At 39.9% G+C, this 21,016-nt stretch overlaps 1 protein-coding gene across 2 annotated transcripts in view; it reads right to left on the reverse strand.

The window, feature by feature from the left end:
* LOC123766482 (WD and tetratricopeptide repeats protein 1) overlaps nucleotides 1-21,016 on the reverse strand; it is a 38,381-nt gene continuing 17,365 nt past the window's right edge. The window contains exons 7-14 of one of the 2 annotated variants that reach the window (XM_069308295.1): nucleotides 19,540-19,654; nucleotides 18,129-18,329; nucleotides 13,143-13,425; nucleotides 11,747-11,827; nucleotides 8,469-8,680; nucleotides 7,304-7,469; nucleotides 5,730-5,922; nucleotides 1-2,300 (exon numbers count right to left, since the gene is read on the reverse strand). In XM_069308295.1, the coding sequence (XP_069164396.1) occupies nucleotides 2,037-2,300; nucleotides 5,730-5,922; nucleotides 7,304-7,469; nucleotides 8,469-8,680; nucleotides 11,747-11,827; nucleotides 13,143-13,425; nucleotides 18,129-18,329; nucleotides 19,540-19,654 (1,515 nt within the window). In that variant the 3' untranslated portion in view covers nucleotides 1-2,036. Of the gene's footprint in view, nucleotides 2,301-5,729; nucleotides 5,923-7,303; nucleotides 7,470-8,459; nucleotides 8,681-11,746; nucleotides 11,828-13,142; nucleotides 13,426-18,128; nucleotides 18,330-19,539; nucleotides 19,655-21,016 lie in introns of both variants that reach the window. The other variant, XM_045755652.2, reaches the window with a different exon arrangement.

Raw genomic sequence — 21,016 nt, forward strand, 5'->3', positions numbered from 1 at the left:
GAAAATCAATATTTTATTAAAACAATAGTCATAGCAATAAACCAACCTCCTATGGAGCTCATTTTTTTTAAAGCATATACATGTATGTACAAGTACAACTGGAGGTATTCTGACACTTTGTAGGCAAATACTACAAGTGAACTCTTGTTCATTGTAAGTTCATTATATCAAATTCATTTTACAAAATATAAACTCCACACAATTATATACAGGCATTAAACTTCACAATACAGCACCAATATATATATATGTAATATATTTAGCAACCCAACACACAAAGTTGCTTTGAAGCTTGGCAGGAGCTTAAATACTGTACAGTACTGGTACTTTAAAATTTAATTAGTATTCGGTACAATTTTCCAGTATTTGGTGAAAAAGCGTTACCATAATTACTTAATGCACTCAAATTTTTTGTGCTACAGTTTAATGGAGAGAAAGCTTCATTAATAATCTCAAGTCTTATTCCTGTGCCACTGCAAACACTTGCATGATGGAGGTATATAACTTATTTCAATAAAGTATACTGAATGTTAGTAGCATAGTCTAACTACAAGAATGTAATTAGGTACCAAACCACTGCCTCATTCTGCAATTGCAAACCTCTCTAGCATCATTAATGATATTACAGTATTTAGTGGTTATTCTGCTAATTAAAAATATCTTGGCGGTGACGATAATTCACCTTTGACAATACCATATCACACCTCAAATTTCATCGTGGTGAAAACACACTTTGTTTGAGAAACAAATTAAAATTTTCAGTTAACTGGTAGTAAAAGAACCACTTGATGTACATGATTTTGATTTAAAAATAACATCACAAAAATGATATAGAAGAGAAGAGATGCAACAGTAGGGAGGAGTGAATGTGCAAGGGAGTAATGCTACCTTAATGTGTCCATCTTGCTTGTGGTTAAAAATGCCCCTTAACCTTCAAAAAAGCAATAAGTTTTTACCAAAAAGGTGTACGAAATAGATTTGCAAAAGAAGAATTGTCGAATGTTGAAGCAGACTAGACATTTTCGGACAAAAACGACAATCTATAATAGGAGAGAAGGTCTGTTCAAAGTTGGGGGACCAGCTGCTTGGGAGCTGCCTTACCCATATTTGTAGGGGTGATGTAAGATGAGGGGAAATGGGGGAGGGGTGAATAGGGAGAAGGGAGGGTAGATGGGGAAAAGGGAGGGTCAGGTGTGGGAAGAATGAGGTAAGGGAAAGGGCACCCAGGCACTGCTGGATACCCCTCCATCTAGTTACATATAAAGAATATGGATCACACATGAAGACAGACAAGTGGGTATCCACGAGTTCAGAAGTGGTTTAGGTACAACTACCTAATGGAAGAGGGGGAGGGGGGGAGGAAGGTATAAATGGTTGAGGGGATACCAAACCCAGGAAAACAGTGGCACGTGTAATTGCAGTACTGTATAAGGATTGTTAATGTGCCAAGTATATAGGATAGGAATGCACGACAGGGAGGGAAGGAACTATCAGAGAAAGCGCCAAGCCAAATGCATGACAGGGTGCTTAAGCCTTTTTGCTGGACAATAGACAACATTCTAGTTAAAGACGAGCAAAATAAATTACCAATGAAGATTGTGTTGCGAGAACAACAATTACCAAGAAAACAGTTTTGCCTTTACATATGTATTTCTGAATAATGTATTCAATTATTCATTGCATTACAATTTTTGGGATGGTTCCAATATTTTTTTTTTAAGAACCATATTCTGGAAGGTTGTTGTTAAGCTAGCTAAAGGATAGGTTAAGTTTATGTTCTCTGTCCTAAGTCACTTGGTAAACAATCTATACCTAAGGAGACTCCTGCAACAAAGGTCCATACCCTGAAATACCCATTTCAGGAATCATTCTTTGGTATTTAATCAGCCATACTATTCACAATGACTTTATGCTGTGGACTACAATACCTAAGTTAATTTAAAGGTTCTTCAGAATTCAGACCTAAGTCAGTGGAGCCCATCACAGTCTTGTTGCTGGAGAAGAATGCCAACGAGGTGTTGGAAACTTATTCAATCTCAGCTAGTACGACACTGTACATCTGCCATATTTCGGTCATTGGGCCCCCCAGGGGATGGATCCCGAGGAGGATTGTCATTGTTGCCCTGACTTGGTCTTCCTCCACTCCCTCTTCCTTCACCACTTCCTATGCCCCCGCCAAGAACATGTGCCATGTTACCCATATGCATCAGCATCATTTCCAAAGGATCGGCACGCATGCGTTGCTGATTAGCTTGAGCAATCTCTTCTATGTCCAAGAATGGTTCACTGTCATTATCCATCTGAAATATATAGTTACATATTAGTATATAATGCTTTCCACAAAAGCATTATGGTGTGATAACATATAATGTACTGTACAAGGAAAAATTTAAAACTGGAGACATTTTTATCCCCCTTTTAATAATTAATGTGTTCCCTAATTATGGGAAAAATAATAATACAAATTTATGCAACTTACTTTGACCATGGTGAATTGAGGAAATCTTGCGATGACGTCACAATTCATGAGTGTTCATCAAGCAATCGCACCATAGTCACTTCAGGGTCAGGTTTGGGGCAGGAGTTGCCACACAAGTATTTTTGCATATATATACTTCAATGTCTTGGCTTTTTTTTTTTTTTTTGCAGTAACAATATTCAATATTGTGTCATTGGAGAAATTTATATAATAAAATATGTGGTGCATAGGACTGCTCAATTATATATAGCACTAGTATGTACAACATCATGTTATGTTCTTTGAACAATGAAACATACTGCTTTTGCAATTATTACATAGATCTATATGGGGTTCTTGAAGTTGTTCTACTTCCCAAGCCCAGCCCAGGTCTTGACTTTTAATAATTTGGTCCAACAGGCTGTTGCTTAGAGTGGTCCACAAGCCCACATATCCGCCACAGCTCAGTTGGTCTGGCACTTCTTGCAGAAACCTGTCCAGTTTTTTCTTGATGGCCTTCATTTTTGTTCCGGCAATATTTTCTTATAATGACTGGGAGGATGTTGAATAACCGTGGTCCTCTGATGTTCATACAGTATTCTCTGATTGTACCTATGGCACCTCTACTCTTCACTGGCTCTATTCTACATTTCCTTCCATATCGTTCACTTCAGTATGTTATTTTACCGTGCAAATTTGGAACCTGGCATTCCAGTACCTTCCATGCATTTATTTGATATTACTCCCATCTCCTTTCTAGCAAGAGGATTTTGAGAGCTTCGAGTCTATCCTAATTATTTAAGTAATTACCTATTACCTAAGTGTAGTTACAGGATGAGAGCTACGCTCGTGGTGTCCCGTCTTCCCAGCACTCTTTGTCATATAACGCTTTGAAACTACTGACGGTCTTGGCCTCCACCACCTTCTCCCCTAACTTGTTCCAACCGTCTACCACTCTGTTTGCGAAAGTGAATTTTCTTATATTTCTACGGCATCTGTGTTTAGCTAGTTTATATCTATGACCTCTTGTTCTTAAAGTTCCAGGTCTCAGGAAATCTTCTCTATCGATTTTATCAATTCCTGTTACTTTTTTGTATGTAGTGATCATATCACCTCTTTTTCTTCTGTCTTCTAGTTTTGGCATATTTAATGCCTCTAACCTCTCATAGCTCTTGCCCTTCAGTTCTGGAAGCCACTTAGTAGCATGTCTTTGCACCTTTTCCAGTTTGTTAGTGTGCTTCTTAAGATATGGGCACCACACAACTGCTGCATATTCTAGCTTTGGCCTAACAAAAGTCGTGAACAATTCCTTTAGTATATTGCCATCCATGTATTTAAAAGCAATTCTGAAGTTAGAAAGCGTGGTTATCTTGAGGTTATCTTGAGATGATTTCGGGGCTTTTAGTGTCCCCGCGGCCCGGTCCTCGACCAGGCCTCCACCCCCAGGAAGCAGCCCGTGACAGCTGACTAACACTCGGGTACCTAATTTACTGCTAGGTAACAGGGGCATAGGGTGAAAGAAACTCTGCCCATTGTTTCTCGCCGGCGCCTGGGATCGAACCCAGGACCACAGGATCACAAGTCCCGCGTGCTGTCCGCTCGGCCGACCGGCGTGGCATAGGCTCCTTGCACAATATTCTTTATGTGGTCCTCAGGTGATAGTCTTCTATCTAGAACCACCCCTAGATCTCTTTCTTTATCAGAATTCTTTAAAGATTTCTCACATAATATATAGGTTGTGTGGGGGTCTATGTTCTCCTATTCCACATTCCATAACATGGCATTTATTAACATTAAATTCCATTTGCCAAGTGGCGCTCCATGTACTTATTTTGTCCAGGTCTTCTTGAAGGGCATGACAATCATCTAAGTTTCTTATCCTTCCTATTATCTTAGCATCATCAGCAAACATGTTCATATAATTCTGTATACCAACTGGTAGATCATTTATGTAGACAATAAACATCACTGGTGCAAGAACTGAACCCTGTGGTACTCCACTTGTGACATTTCTCCAGTCCGATACATTGCCTCTGATCACAACCCTCATTTTTCTATCAGTCAAAATTTTTCATCCATGTTAGAAGCGTACCTGTCACTCCTCCAATATTTTCCAGTTTCCAGAACAACCTCTTATGTGGAACTCTGTCAAAAGCCTTTTTTAGGTCCAGATAGATGCAGTCTACCCAACCATCTCTTTCCTGTAATATCTCTGTTGCTCGATCATAGAAACTGAGTAAATTCGATACACAGGATCTTCCAGATCTATTGCTCTATTGTGTATGCATACCATGTGTGTTCTCTGTATTCCCTCTGTTTTAGCAATCTCTCCTGCTCTGAAAGGGTATGTGAGTATCTAGCAGTATTCATGATGAGATAGCACCAGCAATTTGAGTAGTATGAGCACTGCAATGGGATCCCTGGATTTGAAGGTTCTTGAAATCCACCCTATCACTTTTTTCTAACAGACTCCTTAAATGTTAAGTCGTCAAACATCATTATTCCCAGATCCTGTACATGTTTCTTTCCTACAATGGGCACATTTTATTGTTTTGTACCCTGTACTTTGTTTAAGGTCTTCATTTTTACCATACCCAAGTACCTGGAATTTATCACTTTTAAACAAAGTTATTTTCTGCTGCATAATCAAAAACTTTATTAATAATCAGCTTGCAGTTTTCAAATGTCTTCTGCAGATGTAATTTTCATGCTGATTTTTGTATCATGTGCAAAAAATGACACAAAGCTGTGACCTGTATTTGTGTCTATATCTGATATGAGAATAAGGAAAATCAGTGGTGCAAAGACTGTGCTGAGGTACAGAGCTTTTAACTACGTTTGGAGTATTTTATTGTGTTTACTGTTACTCTTTGCATTTGGATTTACAAAATTTAATATCCATCACCCTACTTCAACTGTTATTCCTACTGACCTCATTTTGTGGGCTATCACTCCATGGTCACAATTATCAAATTATGGGCACGTCTTGAAACAGACTATCATACCATCAGAAATGCCTTGTTTCACAAATATACTTGCCTCCTTAGAGAATGTCCCAATTTTCAATAAGAAATATTGCTTTCCCACTGTACCTTTCAGTCACATGCCTCCATATAATCCTTGGTAAAATCTGCATCCCTTGACCTTGTTTACCTTATCTTTCTCTTCTCATATTGGCATTTTGAATGATATATATAGGGACTTGAAAATTATGTACCACAGGGTAATTATAATGTATGCATACTATATTTAATACAGAAAATACACTTACCTCTGGCAAAGGAGCCCAAAGTTTGACAACAGATTCAATTCCACTGGTTGCTAGGAGACAGGTGTGAGGATGGCACTGAACACAGTTGACAATGGATTCATCTCCTGGTATAACGCGTATAAGGTTGGTTGTGTGCCGATCCCAAACAAACAAGTTCCCATCATCGGAACCAGCAGCAATAAACTGGCCATCTCTGCAGCACAAAACATGACAATGTGTATTGAAAGTCACTCAAAGAGACATAGCACCTAAAATGCACACTGAGATCACAATAACGTGATACATCAAGTGAACAAATCCACAAGGGCCTTGATGAGGGGTCACACCTATGTTCAGTTCAGGGTACAGTTGACTAATGCGTGTCTGGGAACACTCAGCGCCTAGGTTTGAACCCTCAAGGCGCTTGTGGATTTGTTCACAGCACCTAAAAATTACCAAATGTCAAGTGCAAAGCACTGATACAATATTTTTTATGGAGAAAAGTGTGAATAACAATTATTCTTAATTAGTCTGAACTTAATTGTCATTTTCCTTAAGGTGTTTCATGAATAAAATGGTAAATGTTGTCAATCCAAAACACACAGTACTGTACCGTACTCATATACAGCACTTAACAGGAAGTTTGAGTTTCCCTTTTTCCTTGAAGACTTCCACTTTTGTTTTGACAGTATTTTTTACACTTGCTGGGAGGATTTTGAAAACTGTGGACCTCTGGTATTCATGTAGTGTTCTCTAATTGTGCCTATGGCACACCTACTCTTTAGTGACTATTCTGCATTTCCTTCCATATTGTTCACTCCAGTATGTTATTTTACTTTGCAAATTAGCACCTTGCCCTTTAGTATTTTCCATTTATACATTATTGGATACCTCTCGCCTCCTTTCTAGAGTAAATTTTGAAAGCACCGAGATGATCCCAGTAGTTTAAGTGCTTTGTCGTGTTTATGTATGCTGTACATGTTTTGTATTCCCTCTGTTCCAGTAATCTCTCTTGCTCTCCTAGCATGTATCGAGCAGAACTCAAGATGGGACAGAAAGTGATTTGAATAGTACTGTGATGGGATCCATGGATTTGAAAGTTCTTGTAATCCATCCTATAATTTTTCTAGCTGATGCTATATTTGCTGGTTATACAGTACTCCCTAAACACTAGATCATCAGACCTTTAAAGACGTCAGATCTTTTACATTATGCTTTCCCACCATGGACATGTTCGACTGCTTTGAATCCTATATTTTGTTCAAAGTCTTCATTTAAACAAAATACAGGGTAATGGGTGGAGGTTTTTGATTTTACATTTGTGAAAAAGAATGAGAATGGCTTCAGGAAAAAAATGTGAGTAGGAACCGATAGGAGAGAAATAGGAGAAAATAACACAAATATAAGAGGAGAGGCTAATATAGGAACATCTTATTCATTGAAAGTACAATGTAAAGTTGTGGCAATGCAGGCGAGTGTAGCCAGAGGTGCTAACCATTAACGGTAGAGTTATTTTTCCCTTACTTTCTCCAAGGAAGTGTTTCCAGTATCTGTCTAGCAAAGATTTAACATACATAATTATGAGTGACAATTACTTTCCAAGGAAAACTGCTTCTTTAATGTCTGTGGTAGTATTGCAGTGGCCACAGTAAGACTTGTAGTAATCGGCTGCTCGTGTCCGCCAATCTTGCTCCTGAGTGCTTGGAGTTGGAAGACTACCCAGGAGCCCTTCATCGTCACTGTCTCCATCACCATTATTTCCTACAAAAATAGAAAATTAAAAAAATTAAATACTGTATGATAACTAGTTAAAAAATATGAATTACAATACTGTACTATAAATTCCAATCTTGAATCAAATATATAAAAAAAACTTGGCCCCCTTCCCCTCTCTCTCTCACACACAACCTATTTCCACTTTGTCATACACAACTAACACAGATAACCAGGAGGCAACATGCAAAAATCAGCCACGGTCTCAACCTTCGTGTGCACAATGAAAAACTGCTACCCCAATATCACTGCAATTTACACAGATAGATCTCTCATCCTGTACAACAATGAACTGTCACAGGTTATCAATATTCACAGCACTACTGTATATTTTATACCAAGCTCTTCAAGTAATTACAATATTACCAGTTCAGAAATACAAAATCTAATTTACTCCAAAAGTGCAACTCAGTGCATTCCATACTACACCAAAACATGCAGTGCTTGTCAACTCATGCTTACAACTTCTCCATAAACATTTTTCAAAAGGATATGATATATCCATCTAATGGGTTCCAGCACACTGTGGAATACTTCACAAACTTCTAGCTTAAAGGTTCCACAAAAAAGGAACCCTAAAATCCACCATCACTCAAGACTTTGCAGTAAATGTGAAACATCCTCTTCTGTATACAGTACTGTACTATTGAATCATTAAAAAGACCTGGGAAGCTTTAAAACAACTATGCTAAACTATGACTGATCTACTGATTTTTAATTCAATATTTTATTGAATATACATGTTGCAAAGAAATGTACAAATGGACAATCAAACTGTCAAGTAATTGAACAGACCAAATATTTTATAGAAATGATAGAGCCCCAAGGTGTTACGTGCTCTGCATATTTTAATTTCATTGGCTAGTCTTTCAAAAAGGTACAAAGTTTACATTACTGTATATGTATTGTAAACAAATTACACATACAGTACCCATTTGAAATAACAATGGTAAAAACTGTAAGCTTAAAAGGACTTACCACCACCACCACCACCACCTCCACTTCCACTTCCTCCACCACCACTACTACCACCACCATTACCACCACCACTTTGCTGGTGCAAAATGGAAGTAGCAATGTCATGGGCAAGTGTAGTACATGCAGGTGAGGCACTGTGGTCAGGATGCTGCCTTCTGAACTCATTAAGACAAAGTTGTGCCTCTTGTTCTCGTCCTAGTTGATGCAAACATCGAGCTAATCTACAAAACAAGCAGAGGAAATACATATTAATAAAAATTACTAAAATATTCAATTGAAAATTTTGCCTTGTTAGCAGCCCCATGTAATCTTATTTAATTAATTTTCTTTAGACATCTTTTTAGATCAGTTACCAACTTTCTCAATTCAATGATGATTTTAAAATATAGTACATAAATACAGTACTGTAAATTGCTCCTTGTCTTTCATATACAAATAAATACATGCTTATCTATATACAGTGGAACCTCGGTTCTCATAGACCCCTGTTTTCGTAGTTTTTGGCTCTCACTCAATTTCTAGATTCGGTTGTTGTAGTTTGTTTGTCTTGGGGGTCGTAGTTTGTTTATACACGTACAAGTCCACCGCGAGCGTCACGCTTCAGATTACCAGTGTCTTCCTGCCTAGTGATGATGATGCTTGGATTCTTTGTGAAGAATTTCATCATTTTTGTGCTTTTTTGGTTTTTGAACATAAAACCAGCATTGAATGTAATGAAACGCCATTTTCTGGCCGAGTCCCGAAGGCTCCCTGAAGCTATCCAGGCTGATAGGGATAGTCCTAATTTTTGGCATCAGTCGATGTAGGTGGATTTCTAGGCCTACCGGGGACCACGACCAGAACCTGGCCCCCTCAGAGAGGCACGAGGGGCAATGGCCTATAGAAATGCACATGTGATTTTGGAACATTCTATATGTGCCATCGACCAGGAGAGGCACCCAGAAAGGCAAGCGCCCCAAAACAAACTCCTATTCTGGTAAAACCAGCGAAAATAACGAAACAAATGGACAGAATTCCCAAGGGAAAACGAGCAAACAATCATGATGTTACACGAACTGCATCGCTTGTCTGTGCAGCTCCCCCTCTTCTCCGGGAAGGGGGAGCCCCAGACCCTCGCGCCGGCGATCCACACCTCCAGTTCCGAGGCTGGATATCAAAATACGTGAAAACTGCCAACCGGAGGGAGGTAGGGTTGCTGGGAAGCCTCGGGGACTCACCCAGAAAATAGAGTTTCATTACATTCAATGCTGGTTTTCTGGGGGGAGCCCCTATGGCTCCCTGGAGCTACTTCACCATGCACGAAGGAAAAAAGGGGACTTACCCGAGAGAAGGTCGGTGCTCCACACCTCAACTCGAAGTCGAGAGGTAGTTCACGAGGTAGCATGCAGGCAGGACCCTGTTCAACTGCCAAAAACCCCGTGCCCGAATGTCAGCCCAAGACATGTTCCCAAAAACGGTAGCAAGAGCAGCGAACTTACGAACATCATGGCATGGGGATAGACCACAGGCTGACTAAGACTTAATAATCCTCCGGACAACCTGAGAGACCTGTACCCGCGAACAGGGAATAGGGAAACCGGATCAACTCAAAGCGTGTTCCCAGACACAGAAGCTGTGGCGTGCAAATAACGGCAGAGGGCCGCAACTGGACACAGAACATAATGCACCCCCAGCCTGACCAACCAAGCATCAACAACCCAAGGACCCCTGCGGAAAGCAGCAATGTCATTCTTCGCCAGAAAAGAAGGAGACGGCTGCAGATGAACAAACCTATCTCCACGACCGAAAGAGCAGAAACCCCTGCTCTGGAGGAGAACATGAAGCTCCCCAACCTGACCCCCAGAGGTCAATGCCAATAGGAAAAGAGCCTTCGAAAAACAATCCCAAACCAAAGGGGGCAACAACAAACTGAGGAGGAGAGAGATAAGAGAGCACTGTCCAAAGACCAGGATGGCTCAGGCGATGCATGAGCAGGCTGGAGGTGAAAGAACGCACGAGACAGCTTGCGAAACGGCGCAGAAGTAACATCTATACGGAAAGCAAGCTCCGCCAGCGCAGCACTATACGAGGCGACAGTATTCGGCATAAGATGACGGTCCTGGAACAACCACGAGAGAAAGGACACCACCACCCAAACCGAAAGCGAAGTACAACGACGAAGAGTCAAAAAGAAATGGAAGGACCGCCAGGAAACTTCATACTGCCTCCGAGACGAAGCCCGCAGGTGGGACACCATCAACGAAGCCACTGGATCACCATACAACTGGTGATAAACTAGTCAAAAATACCAAACATGAAGACTTACGGAGAAGAGCGAACCAGTCTCTTAACGAACTGGGCCGATCTTCTGAAAGAGGTGGAACCGCGGAAAAACCTCCAGGTTCGGACACTGGGCAAGCAGTGCTGGAAACCACGGCTGGGCCGGTCACCACCAGGCCAAGAGGACAACTCGCCTCTGGTAAGTCACCAAGCGAGCCAGGACCTGGAGCAACAGCTGAATCGGAGGAAAGAGGTACAGGAATCCCCATCTCATTCAGTCCTGCCGAAAGGCATCGATCCCGACAGCCTCGCGGTCAGGGAAGGATGCCACATATACCAGAAGATGCCTCGACCATGCCGACACAAAGAGGCCCACCTCCGGGCACCCGAACGTCTGGCAGAGCCAACTGAATGAGTCCGTGGCGTCCGTCCATTCAGAGGACATGAGAACAAACCGGGAAAGGCAGTCCGCCAGGAGGTTGGACACCCCTCTGACGTGAACTGCCAGGAGAGCCAAACCCCGAGAACTCAGCAGACGAGTCACCCAAAGTGACCAACCCCAAAGAGCCAAGGACCGCATCAAACCCCCTCGGTTCAGGGAATGAACCACCGGGAAGCAATCCAAATTGCTTCATGCAGGTTGGCGTTCAATCCCCGACTGTCCAAGTGAGTGGTTATCTTGAGATGATTTCGGGGCTTAGTGTCCCTGCGACCTGGTACTCGACCAGGCCTCCACCCCCAGGAAGCAGCCCGTAGCAGCTGTCTAACTCCCAGGTACCCATTTACTGCTAGGTAACAGGGGCATCAGGGTGAAACAAACATTTTGCCCATTTGTCTCTGCCTCGACCAGGGACCTTAGGACTACGAATCCGAAGCGCTGTCCACCCACCTGTCATGTGCCCTTCCCAACAGCAAGGGTGAGCACCATTCCTTACCCCCATCCCAAATGCTTATCCTGGTCCCATCCATGAGCATACTTTTCCACCAGATAAATTCCAATTATCAAAATGGTAATTTAAGTCAGTTACCTGAAGTGTGCCTTAACATGGTGTGGATCAATGTCTAGTGCAGTGAAGCAATCCTTTAATGCAGCATATATATCTCCTTCCCTTTAAAAACAAAAAACAATAAAAATGAATTACATAATCTTATTGTTTTTTAAAAGAGGAACTATGTAAATTTAAAATTATATTTAATGTTTATTCAATTAACCTCTAATCCAATTAATTTTTAAGTCTTTACACCCTTTATGCCCAACAATGATAAGTATTCTTAATTGAAAGTTGGAATTTCTTTGCAACACTGACATCTCTCTTAACTGTTCACACTATCATTAACCAACTTTACTCAGCTTACCCGATTTATATAGCGAAACTTTTATGGTCGAGACATGAAAATTACATACTACTGTATTCATTAATTTATTTATCAACTTTCAGAAATTTAATATTTTGATATACGTATTCCTTTGAATTTTACACTCGCACATCATTAACTCTCCTTAATAAAATAATGCATTTTGACTTCAATTCAAGAGAAAATATTAGGAAACTTGAATCTTTAAGATGCACAATACAATTACTTTATTATGAGAACTTGGCAAAATGGATGAAATGGTACTAAAAAGAAAAAGATGCTACTCTATAGTGGAAGGCTTATGAAATAAGCTAAGCAGCAAGGTAAAAATTTAAATGGAGATATTTTGGGGGGATGGGGGGGTCAGAGAAAGATAAAGAGAAAAAAAGAAAAGAAAAAACTTCAGATGTGAGAGAAGCACTTTAGACAAGGGCAAAGAATACTGAACTTTTTCCTTTTTAAACTGTACTGATCCTAGTGGGATAATCTCATCTACAAGAAACTCTTAACACTTTCGCGTCCCGATGACGGTATCGACGTCATAAAACCAAAATACACAGAGTCCCTGATGATGATAATGCCGTTATCAATTAATAAATTTTCACAAATTCCATTTATTATCAAAATATTATAGGACAGGGTTTAAAATGTACGCCTTGATATTGCGAACAATTTGATACCAAATGAATGACGCAGCACGAAAATTGAGGTGAGAGTCTAAAAAGAGTATAAACATTTCACTGTGGTTTGCGTGCTCACGGCCAATGCTCGGCCTTTCTTGCGGGTGCGTGTCGGGTTGCCTGCAGGGCAAGCGAAAGTGTTAAGTCTTACATTTTTCTACAGAACTACTAACTTTTTTTTTTTTAACTGTGAAACTATTAACTTAACTGCTAAACAAACATGTACAATTCTTGCAATTTTCTATACTGTAATTGTTTCCTAAATTTATATAAAAGGCATGTATACATTTATATAACACATTTTATACTATACCATTTTTTGTTTGTTTGAATGAGTAACAGCTTTCTAAATACAGTACAGATAAATAAAGCTCCATTCAATGCTCACCACTTTCTCTTCATTAGTGCTGCAGCTCGATTGCTATAAAGAACTGCAGAATTTGGGCTTAACTGTGCTGCTTGATTATACAGCTGGAGGGCAGTAATGTATTTCTCTGCTGCAAATGCCTGGTTAGCCCTGGCCTTCAAAGTTTCTGCTTGAGGTGGTAAAGGAGGCACTGGTGCATGAGAAAACGAAGGCAGTCGGTCTACTCCACTTGCAAGGTGGCTCGATATACCGTTGGTAGCGGTGGTAACCGATTTACAAACGCCATTTGAAGGGACATCAGACTCTGAAATTTTTTAAATACATGGAATATGCACTAGTGTCAGACCAGCTATTTAAACAAATTTACAACAAGATCTTGCCATCACTGAAGGATATGAAAAGTAGCTATCTCCATCCCCTTCCCTACCATTAGTGAAATGGTAAGTCTTTATTCTGTACTTATTGTAACGAGATCTTGAGGATGGGTTCCTGTACAAATATTTAATTTCAAGAGGAGGTCCTAAAGTGAAGGCCAAAAGCAAAACATTAATGAAATAAACATTTCAGTCCAACTTTTGGATAAGAATGGATTGTTAACAAGAAATGTACATTTCATACTAGTTTAAGTATTATGGAGGTACAGTACTTGTAAACAAGCATCATTCTGTATACCTAAAAACCATCTGTTATCAAAAGTGCCACTAACAAGTGCCATTGACCATCAAATTGTTAAAGATTGCTACACAACATTTCCGTTTTAGCCCAATTTTCATTATAACATTAATTTCAACACGGAAAATGTAATTTCTACCAAACTGACCATACTATACTTATACCTCATAAGCAGTCTTCCCAATACACATGCAAACCCAGTTGTGCACCTCTAGGAGGAGTACTGCATTAAGCTATGCACCACACGGTGGACCATGTCATACCAGAGTTAGAGACAGCAAAACCACAACCTGAGCAAAGGCTTTAGTATCAAAATCAGATAAAATCTTAAGACAAATCTCTCAAAAAGTTACATAAGGGGAAGGGAACTATCAGGAGAAAGTGCCAAGCCATTATGACTATAACATTAGGAAGAGATCAGGATAAGGATTTGGGATGGGATGGGATGGGATGGGGAAAATGGAATGGTGCCCAACCACTTTAACGGCCAAGGATTGACTGCCGACCTGCACAAAGCAGGGAATGATGCACGGTGTGCAATGAGCACATCCAGAAGATACCAAATACCAAGAAAGCAGAGGCACATCCTCTGGAAAACCCAGAAAAATTTACAAAACCAGGAGAGCCACATGGGAAGCAAAAATTGCATCTTAAACCAGTAGCACAAATTACAGGGAAAATCAAATGTCGAATGTAATGAAACAACTGTATCTGGTGGGTCACTCTGTAGTTCCCCAACTGTAACATAATAACCAAAGTTTCCCCAGGAGATTAATAAACGATGACCTCAATTTGAAAGTTAAAGTAAATGTGAACAAAAGTAAAGTTATAGTGGTGAAAAAAAGGTGGGAGGCCATGGCGTGTGATGAAACAAGTCAAACAAGCAACCAGATATGGTAAAGAACAAGGCTAGATGGAAATGGCTTGTTAAGACGCAATTAATATATTTGTATTGTATATGCAGGACTGCAATATATTTGATAATTCATGAAACAAACACTTAAGTCTTATAGTGATGGGGTGCTACTGTGGATAATTACTGGAGTGTGATAGCAAATAACTTTAATGTAAATAGATGTAAAAAATTGAGTGCCAAGCACAAAAGGCAAGGAGGTGGGAAAGTAAAGTATAGATCTCACTCCCCCTTTAGTTACTGCTAAGTACACAATATTCTACTGTAAACCATTTTACTTCTTATTAGGATGTCATGAGCATAGCTTAATTTATGCAAAAAATATGCTTTCAAGTTTACATTTTCTTCCATTGTGAAACACTAAATTTATGCATTTAAAGCTAATTTGAAGCAACTCGCTGGAAGAAGCGAGTATGGTCAACTGGTAAATTTTACTCAAGAGTAAAGAGTGTTCTGTATCTAGGTATCTGTCTTTAGTATTTTGTCAATATGAAGCACTTTACTTTGATGCAAATTAAGAATTATTCATCTTTCCAACTACATATATATTACTGAACATTTTTGTTACCATTTAGGCTATCTAACTAAAATTTCTGCCATTTTATCTGTATCAGCCAGAATTATGTAAATTTTCATATTTACAATATTACAAATGATTATACAAAAGAATACAAAAGAATTACAAAAGCAGCAATACACCATTAGATCCAAACTAGGCTGTTTATGGAAAACTTATGGAGGTACAATTTAGTCCATTCTATTTCTAAATGTATGCAGGGTATTACACTGAATTATGTCACTTGGCAAGCAATTCCATATTTTTACTATTCAGTTAAAGAAAAAAATATTTTGCTCCATTTGAGATCAATGCAGATAACTTTAAGGTTCTAAACACAGGAAATAAGAATCAGTGTCTAAGAGGTCCAATGATGACAGATCTCACAACTCTGGAGATGAAAGCCACTATCAACCTGACAGGTGGAATGGCAGGAACAGAACATCAGGTCATTGGCATACACCATAGCTGAATAACACCTTTGAAAGCCAGAAACTCTGACAACAGGCTCAGAGCGGAGAGCCATAACTTTCTCGTGGCTGGTGCTGGGCAGAATACCGCAAAAACTCCCCAATTTTCAACCTGAGAAAATGCAGTGAAAGGAGGCACAAGCTCTTGCCAGTGCCTAGAAATATGAAATGAAACCAACAGTGCACCAAAATAAAGAAACACCAACACTGGCTCACCCCAACCACAAGGCCATGCAGAGAAGCAGAAGCACATGCCCTATCCAAAATGAAGTCCATGAGGTTGACTACTAAATGTTCTCAAGGAAAAGAACCATGAAAGCAGAGGCAATGCCAATGGCAACCAGAAAAAGCAACTTGGGTCACATGCAGCCAAGGCAAACTAGCAATCAGAGAACATGCAACATGCTGGCACAAAAAAGAACATGTAAAGCTCGAAAAGGAACACATACAAGTACAGGCCCTGCACAGGACAAAGTCCAAAACGAAAGTAACGCTTGGCTAAGACCATTACCAGTAAAATAAACAAGGCAATCAGAATTAACTGCACCAGGCGAATGAATACCTTGGAGTGACCAACTGAGACCCTTGTATTATATGGTGCCACCATCTTTTGATAGGCAAGTGGTGCCAACTAGCAGTTGGACCTAGACAACAAGCGTACACACAGTTCATATCGAGGTTGTAAGTGTTGTCCAAGCAGTTGCTTGTTTTTGTGCACCACCTTTGTGGAATTTCCATCGGTTCTGTGGTTCTTTTATCCCCAGACTTCCCCATACCTCTACAGAAGGGGATCAGATTCTGGCCCTAGTCTCTAGGTGGCTCAGGATTCATTAAGAGCCTGGTGTCGTAACTTAGATTTGGAGCATCCAAGTTGCGTAGCTCAGGGAGCCAATGAGAAGAGGTCACATAGAAAGGCAGAATTATTTATAACAGTACAGTATATCTATAAAAAGAAAAACTATTTGTTTTGTTATTTGTCTGAGGGGTTACTAACACTTGGGGTTAGCCAAAGTTTTCAGGAAGACACATTGGAAGTACGAACATAACCATCATCAGCAGGGCAAGGTCAGCCCCAGTGCTCCACTTTAATAGAATCAGCTCTCATTGAGAATCCCTGCAATTTCTATGAAGTTGAAAATGGGGAGGGTCTGGTTTTCCAATTCTAAACAAGTTCAACATTGCATATAAGTAACAATAGTAAGAATAACATGTTTGCCAAGTGCAAATATTCCACATTTTGAGAGGGGGAATGGGGAAAGAGGCTGGGAAAAGGAGGAGGAAGTGGAGAAGAATAATAAGGGGAAAAGAGAAGAGAGGTTGGGGAGAAATGAGAGGAGCAGAAAAGGAGGTGGGGGAGGTATATCTTGAGGTTATTTTGAGATGATTTCGGGGCTTAGCATCCTTGCGGCCCATTCCACGACCAGGCCTCCTTTTTGTTACACACCCCCCAGGAAGCAGCCCATAGCAGCTGTCTAACTACCAGGTACCTATTTACTGCTAGGTAACAGGGGCATCAGGGTGAAAAAGCTTTTGCCCATTTGTTTCCGCCTCCACCAGGGATTGAACCCGGAACCTCAGGACTACGAATCCGAAGTGCTGTCCATTCAGCTGTCAGGCTCCCAACGGGGAGAAAAAGAGGAGGAGATGGGGGAGAAAAGAGAAGGGGTGGAGGGATGAAGTGGAAGGAAAAAGGGAAGAGATGGTCAAAAAAAGTTGAGGGAAGGGGAGTGGGGGAATGGGAAGTGAAAAAAGAGAAGGAAGGGGAGAGGAAAAAAGGGGAAGGGGGGGGGGACAGACCTGGGCACCACCAGGTATTGCATTTAGTTTTGTTATGCATTTTGCTAATAAAATACAGTAAAATAAAATTCCTTGTCATGTATGCATATGGATTGTATTTATGATCATATACTGTATACAGTATTCTATGGAGAGTACTGTACCAGGAACACTTAAGGCCTGGTATTGAAATACTTGTCCATTTTTCAAGAGAAAATACAGTATGGTACAAATTTTTTTAATGGAACAGTTGAAAAGAGCAGGTCTTTTTCCCATAAGAAATTAAGATCAATATTTGTTATCAATATTCTGACCATAGACAACAACAGAGCTGAAGAAGAAGTGCCACAGTGAAGGAATTAAAAACTGATATTATTGTATTAAACTATTTTACACACAAACATATTTTACACACCATCTATAAGGTTTTCTCTTGTTGTAAAATGAATGATCCGAGGTAATTATAAGCAACAGAAAAAAACCTTGTAGATCATGTGGAGTGAGCATTTCTTAAAATTGTATAACACACTACATTCAATTTTAAGTGTATTTTCCACTTTCCCCATTTCCACACCTAATCATGTACATCTCAACACATGCAGGAGGCTCCATTTACTTACCTTTAGAATGAAACTGATGCTTTGCAGTAAGACTGGCAGTGTAAAGTCTGGGATATTGTGGATTTGAGGGATTTAAGAGGTAGATGTGTTCCCCTCCCAGGTTAGCCAGGAGCTCCGTGCCATCTGCACTGTATGTCAGGTAGGTTGTTGCTAGTGTCCTATAGCGGCGGTAATATTCTTTCAGCTTGTCTGGCAAATGGCCTGAAATACAAGTACTGTACTTAAAACGTCAATGGTGCTGGCAAATATAAGAAAAAATAGAAGTACAGGTATAGTGTGTTAAGGGTTAATCCACACAGCAAGCATGAAAATTTACCTCAATCAGTGCCAACTGGTACCCTCTTCAGACATGCCTACAACACAGATGGGCAAGAGATTCTTTTAGATGTGTATCTACTTTTAGATGGATCTATATCTACTTTTAGATGGATCCATCTACAAACTGCAAAAAATCCCACTTATATTGTAGTATACTCAATGCTGTAAAATAATCTTTGCGTGTTTAATAGAGCGTCATATGGGTAGCTCAACACCAACTATAATCGACTACAAATAATCAACATAAATATGAATCGATAAACTCTGAATTGAACATTGGGTAAACCAAAAGATGAGATTCCAGGTAAAGAAATACAAAAAATGAGATGGTAATTACTAGGCATTTATTTTTTTCAGTGAAATAACTGAAAAGACAAATATGGCATGTATATACCAGGCAATATAATCCATGCAAGTGATGCCAGATCTTCCTTACCAGATGGTACGAAGGAGCCCATTATGTGCCTCTGTAACCCTTTCCACTACCACCCACAAGATGGGTATGGGGTGCATAATAAATGAACTAAACTACCCGAGGTTTCACTGTATATATAATAAATTCATAATCACCAAAGATTATAAATACTATAGCCCTTGGGTTACCCACAACCCCTAAAGGATGTTGGCACCCTACACCCTCAACAGCAAAGTTAACTTTATTTCTTCATCATCCCTTGGAAGGTCACAGTTCTCAAGTATGACACTGCAAAGATTCTATTTCAGAAAAATGGTAAAACAATAAATTGCAATGAGTTTACATGGATAACTCATAAGAAAATACTAAAATTAAGTCTGTGAAATGAAAGAAAGAAAAAAAAACTGCACTGCCAGAGAGGTAATAAGGCATGACGTAAGGATGGATTACAACTGGAAAGATATATATAAACAAAGCATGTAATATTAGGCTCAATGTAAAACAACAGAGGGCTGGGTTAAATGCTGAAGTAACAGAAAGGAGTGTCACCACTGTGTGCACACAACACCAATGATTGAAATTCCTTCAGGAATTGTCAATCAACGTTAGTGAAGAATGAAAAAAAAAACTTTTTATTAGACCACTATTTTATAAAAATATCAATATAGAAAAACTTACCAGGTACAAAATACTGAACACAGCCTGGAGGGAGGTTATCAGACGAGGCATCAAGCTGGTTGTTGGCATAGTTACTTCTCTCCCACTGATTCTGTAGCATTCCTCCTGGAGGATACTAAAACCACAAAACATTAACTCCTATTATGGAAAGACTATTTAAACAAATTGCAAATACAGTACTTTAAACCCAAAAAGTAGGGCTTAAAAACTTAAATATTTTTTTCCATTAGTGATACAAATCTTTAAAATTGACCAGTAACCTCAAGTTCGCAGGTACGGTATAACCTCGATTCAACTATATGGGACCAACCCGAATTTGTTGCAGCGAGGGAATTATTGTAACCAGAGATGCATTTCCCTGCCCTATGGTGTGATTTCACTTATCAAAATTTTTATTTCAATCTATAATATAGAAGATGACTACCACATGAACATGTTTACTATTTGTTTTAACCCCATCTAGCTTTTTCTCACGTTCGCAGCCTCAAAACTCATTTTCAAGAGGTAGCAGGGTCATACCTGAGTGTACAAAAACCTTGCCAACTTGGAATAAGAAACCATAGAATTTGATTTTAAATATCATCAATAGCTTTCCCAAGGCTTCAACCAATTCTTGTAATGTTGAATCCATCTACAAAAATTATCAAAACCACAATTGGAGCCATATTAATAGAGTTACCATTCATACCCTAATATTTCCTATGCTCTAATGGGCTGATTTCACCAAGCAAAATTTTAATTTCAACCTGTCATGAAGGGCAACAACCAAGAGAACCTGTCTGTAAAAAAGATTTAACTACACTAGCATATTTCCCATGCCAAAGCCTCAAAATCTCATTCTCAAAGGGGTGGGTGGGTGGGTGGGGGGGGGGGGGGGGGGGAGCTCATATTTTAGTGAAGAAAAACCTCTGCAACTGGAGAAAAATAAACTTAGAATTTGGTTTTCAATATGCTCAGTGGCTTTGCCAAGGACCAACTATTTCTTCTAATGTTGCCTCCATCTGTGAACTCGGTTGCAACATCCTTCTTGAGGTTATCTTGAGATCTTGAAATGATTTCGGGGCTTAGCGTCCCTGCAGCCCAATCCTCGACCAGGCCTCCATTATGTTACACCCCCCAGGAAGCAGGCCATAGCAGCTGTCTAACTCCCAGGTACCTATTTACTGCTAGGTAACAGGGGCATCAGAATGAAAAACTTTTTGCCCATTTGTGTCCGCCTCCCCTGGGGATCGAATCCAGAACCTCAGGACTACGAATCCAAAGCCCTGTCCACTCAGCTGTCAGGCGCCCACCTAAGCATATCCACGCAAACTCTGCTTCAGCGAACTCTTGTTTGCCAAATCGGGCAAGTAAATCTGGGATGGAAAGTGTTCTCTCCAACCAGAGATTTGCTGAATTTGGTTCGTTGAATCGCGACTCCACCGTACAGGTAAAATAAAGTCCACAATCTATACCACAATTAACAATGTCCCTAACG

The sequence above is a fragment of the Procambarus clarkii genome, chromosome 62, assembly GCF_040958095.1.
Source record: "Procambarus clarkii isolate CNS0578487 chromosome 62, FALCON_Pclarkii_2.0, whole genome shotgun sequence".
Classification (NCBI taxonomy): Eukaryota; Metazoa; Arthropoda; class Malacostraca; order Decapoda; family Cambaridae; genus Procambarus; species Procambarus clarkii.